This window comes from Melanerpes formicivorus, unplaced genomic scaffold (assembly GCF_026170545.1).
Source record: "Melanerpes formicivorus ecotype bairdi unplaced genomic scaffold, bMelFor1.0.p_v2 SCAF_32, whole genome shotgun sequence".
Taxonomy (NCBI): domain Eukaryota; kingdom Metazoa; phylum Chordata; class Aves; order Piciformes; family Picidae; genus Melanerpes; species Melanerpes formicivorus.
Genome location: NW_027142384.1, coordinates 5,605,016 through 5,621,465, shown reverse-complemented (window position 1 = coordinate 5,621,465; position 16,450 = coordinate 5,605,016). Strand labels below are relative to the sequence as shown.

The following is a 16,450-nucleotide window of genomic DNA, read 5'->3' as shown; positions in this document are numbered from 1 at the left end:
GAATTTTAGTTAATATTAAATACGCTAATATGAAATGATAGGTGAGTTTATATTCTTGTGGCTGCTCACATGGTGGTTTGTGTTCTTTAAACTTTTTTCTTCACTACTTCTATATGCTTTGAAGTTTGGTGGTGAATCAGTTGTAGGCTTGGACATCTGAATGTCTGAAATGCTCAGATCCTAATGTTTGGTTGGTTTTTTCCACCCCTGGATTTTATGAAATTCTAAGGACTAAATAGATTCTCCTCTTGAAAAATCTTTGGAAAATCTGTTTCTGTTTTGGTAACTGACAATTCTGTGAAGCAAACCTGTGAGACATTAGACACTTAAAGCATTTCCAGGGGCTTTTGGGAGAGAAATTATGTTTTTAATAACTTGCTGTGCTGAAAAAAATGATGGTTGCTGTTAGTGAATTATCCTTCAGACTCTGGCAGTAGACAATACAGAATTGGCTTTTGGATGTTTTTCACTTTCGTATCACCTGACTGTAGAAAGACATGTAACGGGTCTTGTTCAATTTTGCTCCATTTTCAGTACTGGCTGAGAATATAGTTTCATAGACTAACATTTTCAGCTGTGTCTGTAGCTTTCAGTGAGTCAACTGGTAGTGCAGTTGAAAGGCTGTATTGGGTTGGACTGAGCTGGAGTTAATTCTCCTCACAGCATTTTTCTAGTGCTGTGGGTTTTTTGCAGCAGTAGTTCATAGCGCAGCAGTGTTTTGGCTACTGTTGAATCCAGTATCCAGGCTGTGTCCTTTCACTATTTCCCTGCCCCAAGAGTACATTGAGGGGTGGGCAAAATCTTGGGAGGGGACACGGCTGAGCCAGCTGACTCAGACTGGCCAAAGCGGTATTCCATACCATATGACATCAGCTCAGGTATAAGAATGAAGTGAAAGAAGGAAGTGGGGGGATTCGTCCATGGCATCTATCCTCCCAAGGAACCACCAAGCTTAGAGAGCCCTGCTTCCCGAGACCGACCACCGTCCTGCTGATGGGAAGTAGAGACTGACATCTCTCTCTCTGCTTTTGGCTTCCACGTGGTCTATTGCTGTTTGCTTATTAGTGTTATTAAAATTGCTCCTATCCTATTCCTGGCTTCTGTTTGTTTTTTTTTTCCCCTTCTTCCCCTGCTCACTTAAGAGGGGGAGTGATAGAGCGGCTTTGGTGGGCATCTGGCCTCCAGGCCAGGGCCAAACCACCACTAGATAAAACAGGAAAAAAAAACAACAACCCACAACAAAACAAACAAAAAAAGCAAAACACAAAAGAAAAAGAGTAGGAAAAAGTGTTGGTGTTTTTCTGAAATGCAAAGCTTCCACTTTCAGCTCACAAAGCTACCTCAAAACTTGCACACATCAGTGTGCTGTAAATAAAGTACTTTTGGCTTGTCTAGATGTATGTGGATGACCTGCTGATAAAAGTAAGTTCTGCATCTCAGTGAGTGTACAAGAGATGCTTCAGCCTGTGCTTAGCAGCTGGTGAGGAGAAACTGGGTGGTAAAAGGTGGAGGGATCTTAATGGGACATTTGTCTGCCTTGGGGCAGAATTGGCCAATGTTCAACCTTTCTCTTACCTTTTTTTCCTTCTCTCTGTAGTCTGTTCTTAAAACTGCTGTTGACAGAGAATCCAGAATGTCTTCAGGCAGTTTGCACCCTTTAGAAAAGAAAGGTTTTATAATGTCTAACTTAGGTAGCTTTGCTTCAGTGTAAGCCCATTATTGCTTTTTCAATTACCAACAAAGAAAACCATTTATTTATTTTCTTTTTAGAGCTACATTCTGTACCTTGTAAGATAAATACCTTTTAGGCAGCTCTAGACTAGATAATTTAATGTCTTTCTGTCTTTTATAACAGGTGTGTGCTTAAAGCTTTGTTCCTCCCTTGAATAATTGAAAGACTATCAATTAATCACCATCTTCAGCTCTGATGCTTAAGCTGGACGCAGTACTTCATCTAAGAGCTTTAGTGCCAATTTGATGGCAGAAATTTCTTCATGGATGTCCTGGGCAATATAGATGTATCATAATATATTTTCTTTTTCATACCAGTAAAACAGCATTGACTTGTTTTAAATGTGCAGTTTATTGTAATCCAAAGTTTCTTCTCTGCATTTAGCTGTGTCTGGCTTGTAATTGTACAGCTGTCCTAAAATTATATTTTTGCATTTGTCACTGACAAATTGCTTCCTTGATATTTTGGGTCCTATTTCCAGTTTGTCAAGAATCAGGCATAAAGAATGCCTACAGCTCTGGCCAGCCTAGTGCTCTTTGCAGATTTGATGAGCCCATTCTGTCATCCAAGTCTGTGCTTCACGAAACTCAAATACTACTGTATTCCTGACAAGCCCCTTCAGTTCACTCAATACATTATTTTAGTTTGATGATTTACAAGTGTTTCTGTGTTTTTTTCCAAGCCCTTTTGCATCTGTCTTATGAAGAGTGTTATTTTGACAGTGTATTTCTAGCTTCCCTTTGACAATTTTGTCTTATTTTTTTGTCAACAGCGTCACTGAAGTTAAAGTATGACAGATGCTGCCTCATCTGGATTAAAAAAAAATATTTCTTTGTCCTAGGAATAATTTAGGCTGGATGGATGTGATTTGTTCTTGACAAATCTATGTTGACTGTTACTTACTCCTTCATTAGTTCATAGATGTTTGTAAATTGGATTGTTTTTAGGTATTTTTCTGGGTATCTTTATGTGACTGAAATTAAAGTCAACTGCATTCTAATGCCCTGACTTCTCCTTTTTCCTTCTTGTAAAGACAGACAGAACTGATAGGGTGCCTCCAAGTTTATTTCCCTTAAATCATAGAATTATCCAGGCTGAAAGGACTTCTGAGATGAGCAAGTCCAGCCATTTTGCCCACTCCAAGTCTGTCACTACACCATGTCCCCAAGCACCAGATCCACATGACTTTTAAACATGTCCAGGGATGGCAATTCAACCACCTCCCTGGACAGCCCGTTCCAGTGCCTGACAAACCTGTTCCATGAAAAGTGTTTTCCTAATGTCCAGTCTAAACTCCCCTGGGGCAGCTTGAGGTTGTTCCCTCTTGTTCTGTCACTTGTGAGAAGAGACCAGTGCCTACCTCTCTACAACCTCCTTTCAGGAATTTTGGTAAACCAGAATGTTCTCAGTGAACCTTCTAGTGAGAGTGTAACATTTGAATGCTTAACCAGCTACCTGAAAGCAGGTTGTAGCAAAGAAACAAGTAATACGGTGAGAGGAAATGGCCTCGGGTTGTGCCAGAGGACTTTTAGATTGGATATTAGGAAATATATTGAAAAGATTACCAATCTGTAGACCAGGCTGCTCAGAGGAGTAATTGAGTCACTGTCCCTTGAGGTATTTAAAAGGTGTGTAGGTGTGGTACTTAGGAACATAGTTTAGTGGTGGACTTGACAGTGTTAGGTTAATGGCTGGTCTCGATGATATCAAAGATTTCTCCAACCTAATTAATTCTATGAATTGATTACCCTTGTTGAAGTGTTCAGTGTTTCCATATTGCATAGTGTGTTTCACCCTTTCATAATGATCTGATGAAGTTCTAGTGGAAAGGTTCTAATTTTGAGAAATGGTCTCCAGCTTAAGCTTTTCTTCTCTGAAGTTAAGTATTTTTGCCACTCTAAAGCTTAGTACTCATTACTCATTTTTGGGAAATCAGTATCAAAAGCTTTTTTTTTTTTAATGTATTTCATTTTGCCAGTTTGTCAAATTTGCCAACATAGAAGAAGACACGCCATCATATCACAGACGCTATGACTTCTTTGTGTCTCGGTTCAGTGCCATGTGCCACTCATGCGACCACGATCCAGAAATACAGACTGAGTAAGTGCCATTGTTTTATCTATTACAGAAAACTGTTTTTAACACATTAATGTAGTCTGTAACACAGCTGGTTTTAAGGCTGTTTAGTGGAGTAGTTCATTCCATAGGAAGAAAATGAAAGTCTTGACTTTTTTAAATAGGACCAAATCTTAGGTAACTAGACCTCCTAGAATATTTAAGTGGAATTTTACCTGCCAGATTGCATGGATTCTTTCCAGAAAGGCATTACTTGTTGCTGTAAATGTATTTGAATTCTGTAACTCATTTGAGAAATTAATGGGGCTACTCTTGTGAATAGCAAAAGCATATTTTGGCTCTACACTATTTGAGAATTGCTCATTAAAATTGAATTCTCATGATGTCTGCAGTATGATACTTTGTGTGAAACTGAAATGCCTTCATGAATTAATACTCCAAATTTTTACATAATGCAAGCACCACAAATTTTTTACTTCAGCTCCCCCTAGCGATGTGTTCTTTACAGTTGTTGTCAATCAGGACTTAACTCCTGAGCACTTCAGAAAACTTAAAGTTTTTCACGTTGTACTATTTACGTCTCTGTTGTACTCATCTTTTTCTGTATCTGTGCGTTGAATTGTTTGGGCAGCTGTGAAAAATCTGTGAGCTGAACATCGATTCAGCTCTTTGGACTGTTGTTAGCTGCATTTTTCTTAAAAGCTTGCAATTTGAAGGATCTTTTCTCTTTCCTTAGGATCCGAATTGCTGGAATCAGGGGCATTCAGGGAGTGGTGCGAAAAACAGTTAATGATGAACTTCGAGCAACTATATGGGAACCTCAGCACATGGACAAGATAGTACCATCTTTGCTGTTTAATATGCAAAAAATTGATGATATTGACAGGTATTTTTATTTCTGCTCACTGATGTTACCAGAGGCAACAGGGTGTTTGTGTTGCAACTTTTAGATCAAAGACAGTTGGGATGGGACTTTGAGCAACCTGGTTAGTGGAAGATGTGCCTGTCTTTGGCAGGGCTGGTTGGAACTAGATGCTCTTCAAGGTCCCTTCCAACTGAAACCATTCTATGATTTCAAGAATCTTAAAGCACGGGAACATCTTTTACTATCAGAAGATATTGCAACTATGATATTAACATGTTCATTTGACATGTGGCATTTCAGTATTTGACTTTATAGGGCTTTAAAGCTAAGGTTTTATGATGCTGAAGAATGAACATTAACTAAAGCAAATGATCTAAGTGAACACTTTTACAGATACTTAATGCACAACCTTGCACAGCAGAACTGAAAGTATAATTAAGGTCCTGGTGTACTGCAGTTGACAACAAATCTAATGTGTAGTTGCATAATGCTAATGTAGATGACAGAATCCCTGCTTAAGTGTCTATAATGTGTTTTGTGCAAAAAAAGTTTGCCATCTGTAAGTACAGTACTTCTCAATTAGTAATATTACACCTTAGGTTGAAATACTGTTTTCTTTTTTCCTCAATCTCCCACCTCTCAACAGGTCAGCTGAAATATTAGTAAAAGCCTAATGGCACGATGCCTCAAGCACTTCAATTTAGAAATGCATATAAAATGCCTTTAATTTGTTTTTAGTAATTCAGGTCTCTTCTGTGCTGAAAAGGAGATGACTTTGGGCAAAGAAAAACTAGCAGAAATCCCCAGAGACAGCAACAACAAAATTTTTAAAAAAGAGAACCAAAAAAATCAAACCAAAACAGAAAAACAAAACACAAAAGATGAGTATGGGAACCTGGAAACTTCTGGAAAGGCTTTACTTTTCACTGTTTATAGTGCAGCTGCTGGTTTTTGGTTATTCCAAGGTGAGGACAAGCTATTCCTTTCAAAGCTTGGTGGTTGAATTCAGGCCTCAGTAAGTTTTAGTTTGTCCAAAACAGTGAGTGTTTTCTTCAGTTTTCCTACTCTTGTGTTGGGATTCTGCCTTTAATTCAACATTTTTACTCTCCTTTTGTACCATGTCGATGTTAAATAGTCATCCTAATTCCCAGTCACCAAGAGAGGAGGAAAACTAGAAAGTTAGAATATTTGAACTTTACAGAACTTGGTCATTACTATAAAACATTAGCTTTGCACTGCAAGAGTTAGTAAGCCATAAATCAAAATCTCCATATCAAATGAAGTTAATACTTTTTGGTTTTGTTATTTCTTCAGTCAGAAGATCAGTTACTGTATTTCTTTCAGAGCAATGCCTTTAATGGAAAAAGAACCATTCAGCAATAAATAAAGAAAGGAAGTACAGGGAAACCGACCTCAGTATTTACATCTTAAAAGCATATTTCCAAATGTGAAAGGTGTTTGGGTTGCTTTCCTTTACAAGATTTTCATAACATATTGTGTTACTGTCATGGAAATTCAGTTGCCCAGTGGTACCATAGAGGTAAAGAATACTATGTAACAAAAATGAGATTGATGAAATATTATATTTTAACTGAGATTAAAAATTAGAGGTTTTTATGTACTGATGAAGATTTTATAGTAACTATTACACTATTATACTGTGTTTTCCATAGTAATGTTGGGAGGCTGGTAGTTAGAAGGTGACTGGCTTGTACACACTAGCTGGAGGTACCTGTGTGGGTGATAATGTTGCAGTTAGTTCAGTCAGATTTTTTTCTTTTCAATTTGCAAGCCATCTGTTTGTACAGAAGTATTGGGGTTTTATTTAACACTCACCCACACAGTGTGAATTCAGTGGTGGGCTTCAGTATGGGCAGGTGAACAAGATCATTAGTCTGAAAAAAAAATGACACTCTCTAACTTTTTGCCTGATGTCATGGCTTTTGTGCATTGGATCAAAATGCAGTGGGTAACCAGTTAAATCTGTATTAACAGCCATTGGTTTTGCCATATAAATAATTGCTCGTAGAGCAGTTAGCAGTAAGTGGGCAGATGCTGATCTATACTCCTGCTGGGTGAGAGTGAAATATTTTATTCAGAATTCTAGTTTGATGCATATTTGAGATAGAGTTATGGCCTAGCTCGAGAGCATGACTCGTGGTAAAGCCAAGGGTGGCATATAGTAAGGAAAACAAATATTAATCATTAATAACATCAATGTGGTTTTGTCCTATTTCAGCAGAATAGGTCCTCCATCCTCTCCTACAGGAGGAGAGAAAGAAGAAAATCCTGCTCTGTTGGCTGAGAATTGTTTCAGGGAACTCTTAGGACGAGCAACCTATGGAAATATGAATAATGCTGTCAGACCAGTGTTCGCGTAAGTTGAAAATTCATGGAAGGTCTCATCTTAAAGGTTTTTGTTATTTCATCCTCTAATTATGTTGCAGAAATTCATTCCTCCTTTACAACCCAAAAGATTTTATTCATGTTTCTTCAAAAAATTGCCCCTCTTTTTATCTCACCTCCTTGTTGCCTATCTTTTAACTTGAAGGTGCTTATGGAGAAATGTGTATCACGTTGTACCAATTTTAGAAGTGCATCGTAATGGTTTCGATAGGTTGATGCCTCAGCTGGCCTTTCTTTTGAATATGGAGCTGCTTGTTCAAGATACTAATGTCCCAGAAGTGACTGTTGCAGTCAGTGAAGAGACCAGCCAAATGAAATACAAGTAGCACAAAGGAATACTGTGCCTGGACTAATGTAAAAAACTGAGATTTCTCTTTCTTGCAATTTTCTTCCAAGATGTGTTTTCATATTCTTTGAGGAATGTCTTTTACAGCTCATTTGGTTGTGAAGAGTAGATGTGCACACAGTATGCACATTATGCACGAGTGCTTACAGTACAAATTAGAACTCTGTATTAACTATGAAGTTCAGTGTTTTTCAGTTCTCTACATTGCCCTAGTTGCTTCTTAAAACATGATGTGAAAAAAAAACATGGAGATCACTTAAATCTGCTTTTCTCACCCCTGCTAGAGTCTACAAAGTAGCCATGTTCTCAGGAGAAACCTTTGCAGGAAGCTCTAGATTCAGTGATACTGCTTGCAAACCCTGGCTTTTCCTGTTGTAGATTTTCAAGATACCAAGCTGTCATGTGAATGGCCTAGTTCTTTCCACAAAGTCTCAAGTATTCCATTCATAGATTGAAAGGCTTTCAAGCTGCCAAAAGCCATTTTCAAACTGCTAAGTATGAACAGACATACAAAAAGAAATTAGGGTAGATATTGAGAACAGAAAACTTTGGGAGCCCCTTGTTTTACACCCAGAAACATTAAATGCAAGGAACTGTGCTATTATCTTACTTAACCATGTATACCTATTGTACCAGTCCTGTAGGAGTCTAACTGTTGCAAAGTTGAGTGTTTCCTTGAAAAATGTTTCTCAGTCCTCCAAAATACCTGGGGCTAGAGTCTATGTTGAGCTACTAAACAACACAAATGGATTCTTGCTATTGGTTCAACTACCTGAAGCAGCTAATATCTTGCCTTTTTGGAAGAGGAAAATTGTGTATCTATTTTGAGAGGAAAAGTCTTTGTGGTTAACTGCATCTATCAAGTTTTTTTTACTCTGGCTGAATGGATCTTTGGGGCATGTAAAGAGAACCATCAAGGGTAACAGAGTGCATGTGCTTCCCTGAAATACTACAGGATCAGTTCCAACCAGGAGAAGATACTGGGGAGTATGCTTTTATATTTGATGAGGCAAAAGCTAAACAGGTTAGCTAAAATAAGCTATCATCTAGAAAAAATAATGGACTATACCAGAATGATATTTGGAAGAAAGAAGACCTCAATAAATGTGGTATGAGCTACTAAGCCTTGAAGGATTTAAAGAGGTAAATTTCTTTGTGTTTGGAATGTGCACAAGAAAGGCAGCTATCCCTAACAGGTAGTCCAGCTTAGTATTTGGTAGTGCAAATGTGCTATACTCTTGGCACTTTAAATGACACTTTAAAATTCTTTCCTGTAGCAATTTCTGTTAAAAGATATGAAACATGTCAAAACCGCAGTGTGTTTTCTTAGCTCTGCAATGGACTGCAAAATAATTTAGGGCACAGGAGAGAGGGTAGTTTTATGCCAGCAGGTTTAATCAACCTTGAAGGAGCACTGTGTACTCAGCTGAGTCACTAGACTGATAGCAGCTGGCCAGTGAGTTAATTGAGACCTCCAGATTCTAGGCAAAGTTAGTTAAATAATCCAGTCACTCTTGTCCTTTTTTCTGGTCTTTTTTTTATTTTCTCCTTTGCAGAGTACTGACTGCTTTTACCTGTATGCTTTCAAGTATGGTGTTTGAGGCATGTTTGGATTCCGTAGGAAAGGGCACACTTTTTGAGGTTTTGTTTGGTGGGTTTTTTTTGTTTGTGGCTGTGGCTTTTTTGAACTGAAATCATTCCAATTAAAAGGCATCCCAAATAATTTTTTTTCTGTCTTCTAGAATTAAAAATGCATTTATTTTTTGTCATGTTTTTCAAATACTTGGATATCCTTTCTGGAAAACTTGATGTGTGCTATTTTGATAGATTTCAGCATAGTACTTAAGCAGAATTTCTTGTCTTTGCTGTAAGTGATGTTTTTTGTTGGTGATTTCTGTCCTAGTAAAAGGCAAAGTGATCCATTTATCGTTTTGATTCTGATATTTCTTGCAGAAAGTGTTGAAATGCTTCAGAGTGGTAAAGGGGCATATATACAAAGAGTAGCTCCTTTTGTTTGTTTGTTTTCTGTAAATATTATGAAACTCCTGTGAAAAAGAAAAGAGTTCCTAAAATCTCTGTTCTGGATGTAACATTCAGCCTTTAATTTCTTCATAGCTCTTGATTCAAAACAAATTCTGCATCCTATTTAGAGTAAAAATCTATCAAAATATTAAATGTTTTGTTATCACTTCCTAAAACCTAAAACCAAATCCTTTTTCAGAAGATTTAGTTTTCTGCTCTAGGTAACAAGTCATTGTTTAGAAGCTTTATGTATGGAGAAAATCCCTATGAGGTGAATTTTGAGAAAACTGCAAGTTGCCATTTAGTCTCTCTTCATTTTTTGTTACAGGCATTTAGACCATCACAGGCTTTGGGATCCCAATGAATTTGCTGTTTCCTGCTTCAAAATCATCATGTACTCTATACAGGTAGGATTTTCTCCAGGGTTAGTTTTCCTTGTGTACTTGCTTCAAGCACATGAGACAGGGTTAAATGCTCACCTCACCATGGTAATTATAGGTGATAGATGGAATCAAAGAATCCAGAAGATCCCTTTCACGAACTCTTATGTCTTAGTCTTTAAACCTTTCACTTAACCTAATCATGGTTTTTGAAGCTTTCTAATTTACATTCAATTAATACACACTTGTAGAAGGGGAAAAAAAAAAAAAAGTTGTTAAAGTATTCTCAATGGAAAGTAGTGTGGAAGTCCTTCAGTACACTCCAGAGGAAGGAGCAGGGTAGGCATGCTGATCTGACACTGTGCTTGATGTATAAATCTCTCTTTAAATTGGTCATTTCTTCATGTCAATACAGCTGTACTGTTTTTACAACTGAAGGAACCAATTTCACATGTAAATGTGTTATGTTGATTGATTTTTTCCTAATCAGTTACAAGCTGTATTGTCTGTTGTAAAACATGATCAAAATTTGATTGTTGGTTTGTTTGTGTCTATCACAGACAAGCAAAAGATGTTCCTGGATATTTTAATACTGTAGGCTTTTGTAGACTGGGATGGATTGACCTCTGTGACCTCATCTGTCATGATAGTTAGCTATTTTAATTCATATTTAATCATGAATTGATGGAAATTTAGACAGGTTCATGAGTAAGAATGTTGCGGAATAGGAACATGGTCATGGCTATAGCTGAATGATGTATGAGTTATTGAACTCACAGATGAAACTTTTCTTTCTGCTTCTTTGTGTTTGGTTTTGTTTTTTTAATAGGCACAGTACTCCCATCATGTAATACAAGAAATTCTTGGACACCTTGATGTTCGCAAAAGGGACTCACCACGCGTTCGTGCTGGCATTATTCAGGTCCTGTTGGAAGCAGTTGCAATAGCAGCTAAAGGATCAATAGGTAAGTTGTTTTAAATTAAAGGCATCAGGTCAAAGGATAGGTTTGAAGAATGGCACTCATTTTTGCTTTATTTTCAGACTAAAGCATATATTTTGAGAAAGCTTTGTAATGATTACTTTTTTCTCCTTTGTTAGAATAGAATAGAATTAACCAGATTGGAAAAGACCTTTGAGATCATCAAGTCCAACCTATCACCCGACACCATCTAATCAACTAAACCATGGCACCAAGTGCCTCATCCAGTCTCCTCTTAAACACCTCCAGTGATGGTGACTCCACCACCTTCCTGGGCAGCCCATTCCAGGCCAATCTCTCTTTCTGTGAAGAACTTCTTCCTAACATCCAGCCTAAACCTCCCCTGGCACAGCTTGAGACTGTGTCCTCTTGTTCTGGTGCTGGTTGCCTGGGAGAAGAGACCAACCCCCAGATAAAAATGCTCTAATTCTTACTTGGTTTACAGATGCATACTTACTTAGTCTTTTGACTGTTTTCCTGTGTATTGTAAAAATATATCTATTCATTTTTTCAACTTTGTGAAAGGCAGGAGTTCCTGTTTGGTAAGAAGTCACAAATCTGAGAGAACTCTGTGTGACTCTACAAAATGACAAGAGTACTCTCACTATGTGATACAGCTGCTGTGAGAGGAATTGTAGGTAATACGGGAGTCAAGAGTAGAATGATCTTTGAGGAGTTTCACCTTAGAGACAGAAGAAGCTGTAATAGGGTTCATTATGTCATTTAAGGTAGCTTTGTCCTTTGACATAGGAGTAGTCATGAAGATACGTATACACGTGTGCTCTTGTGTTGTTTCTCTTTGTTCCACGACTGAAACGTTATTGCTTTGCTTCATTAGCTTGAGTCTGAGCCTGTCCCTTCTCTTTATACAAGACCCACTTCCATGCACCATCTGGTGGAGTCTTTTGTCATGTTACGGAAAGAGTTCATAATTTGGTCTGCTATATTGAACTGGTTTTCAGTAGCAGATTTTGAAACAACTGAAATTCAGGTGTGAGTACCTGCAATTTAACCCACTGCTGGCACTGAATTTCAGCAACCACTCATGTTTTCTTTGTAAAACTGGCATGGAGGACTGACTGCAGCCAACAGCTGTTGGTTCACTCTCTCACAGGCAGGGAGAAGGTAGGAAGATGAGAAGTCTCATGCATCAAGATTACTGCAATAATTACTTGGGAAGACAAATGCCATATGCACAAAACCACCCCACTTCTTCCTCTTTTCCTTGAGCTTTTATTGCTGATCATGACACTGAATAGTGTTGAATAGCCCTTTGGTCAATTTGGGGCAGCTGGCCCAGCCTGTGTCTCCTTCCAGCATCTTGCACACTCCCACCTCCTCTCTGTTTGGACAGAGTGGGAAAAAGAAAAACCTTAACACTTGCTAGCATTGTTCAGCAACAGCCAAAACCACTGGTGTGTTGTCAGCAATATTTTAGTCACAAATCCGGAAGACAGCATCACTCAGTCTGCTAGGGAGAAAGTTAACTCCAGCTCTGCCAAAGCCAGTGCAGCCTGTATGCGCATACATGTCTGATGGCATTTCCTGAGTCCAAAATAATTTCTAAAATACCAAGGTGTAGACACACTTCGAAAGTTTATCCCTAGGCCATATCCCTGTAAACAGTGAATTTCAACTGTTCTTTTAAGATTAATCTGATTTATGCTGAAAAGGGATTGGAAGGTCATTTCTTATTTTCTTGAGATCTTTCCCTGGTGCAAGATCATCAGATCTTGTTCTTGTTGGTGACTTCAACCTCCCAGATATCTGCTGGGAACTTAATTCAGCAGGGAGGAGGCAGTCCAGAAGATTCCTGGAGCGAATGGAGGACTGCTTCCTGACACAGCTGTTAAGCGAGCCTACCAGGGGACAGGCTCTGCTTGACCTGCTGTTCTCCAATAGGGAAGGGCTGGTGGGAGACGTGATCGTGGGAGGCTGCCTAGGGTGCAGTGACCACGAGATAGTGAAGTTTTCAATATGCAGGGAGATAGGGAGGAGCACCAACAGAACCTTCACCTTGGACTTCCGAAGGGCGAACTTCAGCCTGTTTAAGAAACTTGTCTGCAAAGTCCCCTGGGTACCAGCCCTCATGAACCAAGGGGTTCAGGAGGGTTGGACCTACTTCAAACAGGAGCTCTTGAAGGCACAGGAATTGGCGGTTCCCACGTGCCGGAAGGCAAGCCGGCGGGGAAGGCGACCGGCCTGGATGAGCAAGCAGCTCCTGGAGGATTTAAGGGGGAAGAGGAGGCTGTATCACCTTTGGAAGGAGGGGAAGGCTTCTCGAGGTATGTTCAAGGAAGCTGTTAGATTATGTAGGAATAAAATTAGGGAGGCAAAGGCCCAGCTGGAACTGAAGCTGAACACCTCAGTCAAAGACAATAAAAAGCATTTTTATAAATATATTAACAATAAGAAGAAGGGCAGGAAGAGCCTGCACTCCCTAGTGGACCTGGAGGGGAACACGGTGACTGAAGACGAGGAGAAAGCTGAGGTCCTGAACACCTTCTTTGCCTCAATGTTTAACAGCAAGGCAGGAGGAGTTCAGGACGAGTGGCCTCCGGAGCTGGGCGATGGGGTCGGGGAGCAGTGTAATGCCCCGGAAATCCATGAGGAGTTAGTTCGGGACCTGCTGAGCCACTTGGATATTCACAAGTCCATGGGACCGGATGGGATCCATCCTAGGGTGCTGAGAGAGCTGGCAGATGTGCTAGCTAGGCCACTCTCCATCATTTTCCTCCAGTCCTGGCTCACAGGTGAGGTCCCAGATGACTGGAAAATGGCCAACGTGGTCCCCATCCACAAGAAGGGTCGGATGGAGGAACCTGGAAACTACAGGCCGGTCAGCCTGACCTCAGTGCCAGGGAAAGTGATGGAGCAGATTATCCTGGCGGCAATAACTGCGCACCTGAAGGATGGCCAAGGGCTCAGGTCCAGCCAACATGGATTTAGGAAGGGCAGATCCTGCCTCTCCAACCTGATCTCTTTCTATGATCAGGTGACCCGTCTGGTGGATGTGGGGAGGCCTGTGGATGTGGTCTACCTGGACTTCAGCAAGGCCTTTGACACCGTCCCCCACAGCAAACTGCTGGCTAAGCTGTCAGCCCATGGATTGGACCATTACACTCTGTGCTGGGTTAGGAACTGGCTGGAGGGCCGGGCCCAGAGTGTGGTGGTGAACGGTGCCACATCCAGCTGGCAGCCAGTCACCAGTGGTGTCCCCCAGGGATCAGTGCTGGGCCCTGTCCTCTTCAACACATTCATCGATGATCTGGATGAAGGGGTAGAGTCAATCATCAGCAAGTTTGCAGATGACACAAAGTTATGAGCAGATGTTAGTCAGTTAGAGGGTAGAAAGGCTCTGCAGAGGGACCTCGACCAACTGGACAGATGGGCAGAGTCCAATGGGATGGCATTCAACAAGTCCAAGTGCCGAGTGCTGCACTTTGGCTACGGCAATCCCATGCAGAGCTATAGGCTGGGGTCGGAGTGGCTGGAGAGCTCCCAAACAGAGAGGGACCTGGGTGTGCTGATCGACAGCCACCTGAGTATGAGCCAGCAGTGTGCCCAGGTGGCCAGGAGGGCCAATGGCATCCTGGCCTGCATTAGGAATAGTGTGGCCAGCACGAGCAGGGAGGTCATAGTGCCCCTGTACTCTGCTTTGGTTAGGCCACACCTTGAGTACTGTGTCCAGTTCTGGGCCCCTCAGTTTAAGAAGGACATCGAAACACTTGAGCGTGTCCAGAGAAGGGCAACAAGGCTGGTGAGAGGCCTTGAACACAAGCCCTATGAGGAGAGGCTGAGGGAGCTGGGATTGCTTAGCCTGGAGAAGAGGAGGCTCAGGGGTGACCTCATTGCCCTCTACAACTACCTGAAGGGTGGTTGTAGCCAGGAAGGGGTTGGCCTCTTCTCCCAGGCAACCAGCACCAGAACAAGGGGACACAGTCTCAAGCTGCGCCAGGGGAGGTTTAGACTCGAGGTGAGGAGGAAGTTCTTCACCGAGTGAGTAATTCGTCATTGGAACCGGTTGCCCAGGGAGGTGGTTGAGTCATCGACCCTGGAGGCGTTCAAGGGGAGATTGGACGTGGCACTTGGTGCCATGGTCTAGTCATGGGGTCTGTGTTGATAGGTTGGACTCGATAATCCTCGAGGTCCTTTCCAACCTAAGTGATACTGTGTGATACTGTGATTCATTGGTACATGTTGTTTCCAGGCCCAACAGTTCTGGAGGTTTTTAATACCTTGTTGAAGCACTTGCGCATCAGTGTTGACTTTGAGCTGAGTGATAGGCGCAGCTCAGCAGGAAGTGCCACTTTCAGCACAAGCTCCAAGGAGAGCGATGAGAGGATTGTCCAGAATGCTATTATTCAAACAATTGGTGAGTAATGGCAGTGACATAAGCTCATTTACATGTCCCTGCTTCTCCCTTTACCTGAACGCAGCTCCCATGGGTGCGCTTACAGTTGCTGTGCTGTACTGATGCAAGAACAGGACACACCATACAGCTTGACACCTGGGTGGCTGCATATTCCCACCAGATCTCTATCTGGGCAGATGCATTAGTCATGGTGGGTGCAGATCTTAGAGAGGACATGACCACCTGCTGGGTGGTTACCATTGCTCCCTGGTCAGATTTGGCAGAACTACACTTCCTTCCTGTTCACAAAGTGGCCTCCAGTGTTCCACAGGCGCTGCTTTCATGGGTATGAGGAGGGCACAGCTGCCCTCACTCCCGGCCCTGTCCAGGTCCTGAGTCTCTCCAATTCCCTAAGGTTTCCCCCAGTTCAGGAAATTGCTATCTCTGGTTTTGTCAGTGATTTGTTTATTTTTTTTTTTAATTTAGGATTTTTTGGCAGCAATCTTCCAGATTACCAGAGATCAGAGATTATGATGTTCATTATGGGAAAAGTGCCTGTTTTGGGGACAACGTCACAATCATTGGATACCAGTCACCTTGGGTTTGTATAGCCTACACTTTTTAATTTCTAATGAAATAATTAGATTTTATAATCCTGATAAGAAGTGAAAAACATTAAGAAAAGTGAAATCCAAATTCTTACTCATTGGGGGCTGTGTGTGTATATATATATATATATATATATATATATATATATATACACACACTATGCAAACTTAAGCAGGGTCAGCAGTGTGAAATCAGTCTTCAGACTTGTTAACGATAACTGATTGGAATGCAACTTATTCTTCACTAAAACCTTTCTTCTCCCCACATCTGAAATTATCTGCTTAATGGTGGTTAATTCTGTAACTTCTTTTATGTGTGCTTTGTGAATGAGGGAAATTCAACTAGGGCTACATTTTAAATATCTGCAGGATTTGCAAATGGTTATGGTTTTGGTTTTGATTTGTCCTGTACAAGCTGACTTCAAATTAAGAATCAAACTGCAGAAATTCCAGTGAACTTTTGGATTTAGATTTTCCCTATTTATTTAGCAAACTTAGGCAGCAAACTTAATTTTAATCTTTTTTTCCAATTGCAGTGATATGGGAACTAGGAGGATCCAAATCATGTTACTGAGGTCTTTGCTTATGGTAAGTCATCTGAAGTTCAGTATGTTACCAACACACAATGTTTCACTTTCATGTTTACATGTAGAGATTTAAGTGTAGTATTGTAAGTGGTTT

The 16,450-nt window shown here is 40.7% G+C and overlaps 1 protein-coding gene across 5 annotated transcripts in view; it reads left to right on the top strand.

The window, feature by feature from the left end:
• The window catches only part of EFR3A (EFR3 homolog A), a 66,781-nt gene that overhangs the window by 32,169 nt on the left and 18,162 nt on the right, over positions 1-16,450 (top strand). For 4 of the 5 annotated variants that reach the window (XM_068155527.1, XM_068155525.1, XM_068155528.1 and 1 more), the window contains 8 exons: positions 3,711-3,832; positions 4,545-4,694; positions 6,913-7,050; positions 9,776-9,854; positions 10,657-10,792; positions 15,018-15,182; positions 15,648-15,762; positions 16,306-16,357. In XM_068155527.1, coding sequence (XP_068011628.1) covers positions 3,711-3,832; positions 4,545-4,694; positions 6,913-7,050; positions 9,776-9,854; positions 10,657-10,792; positions 15,018-15,182; positions 15,648-15,762; positions 16,306-16,357 — 957 coding nt within the window. The remainder of the gene's footprint in view (positions 1-3,710; positions 3,833-4,544; positions 4,695-6,912; positions 7,051-9,775; positions 9,855-10,656; positions 10,793-15,017; positions 15,183-15,647; positions 15,763-16,305; positions 16,358-16,450) is intronic. The other variant, XM_068155526.1, reaches the window with a different exon arrangement.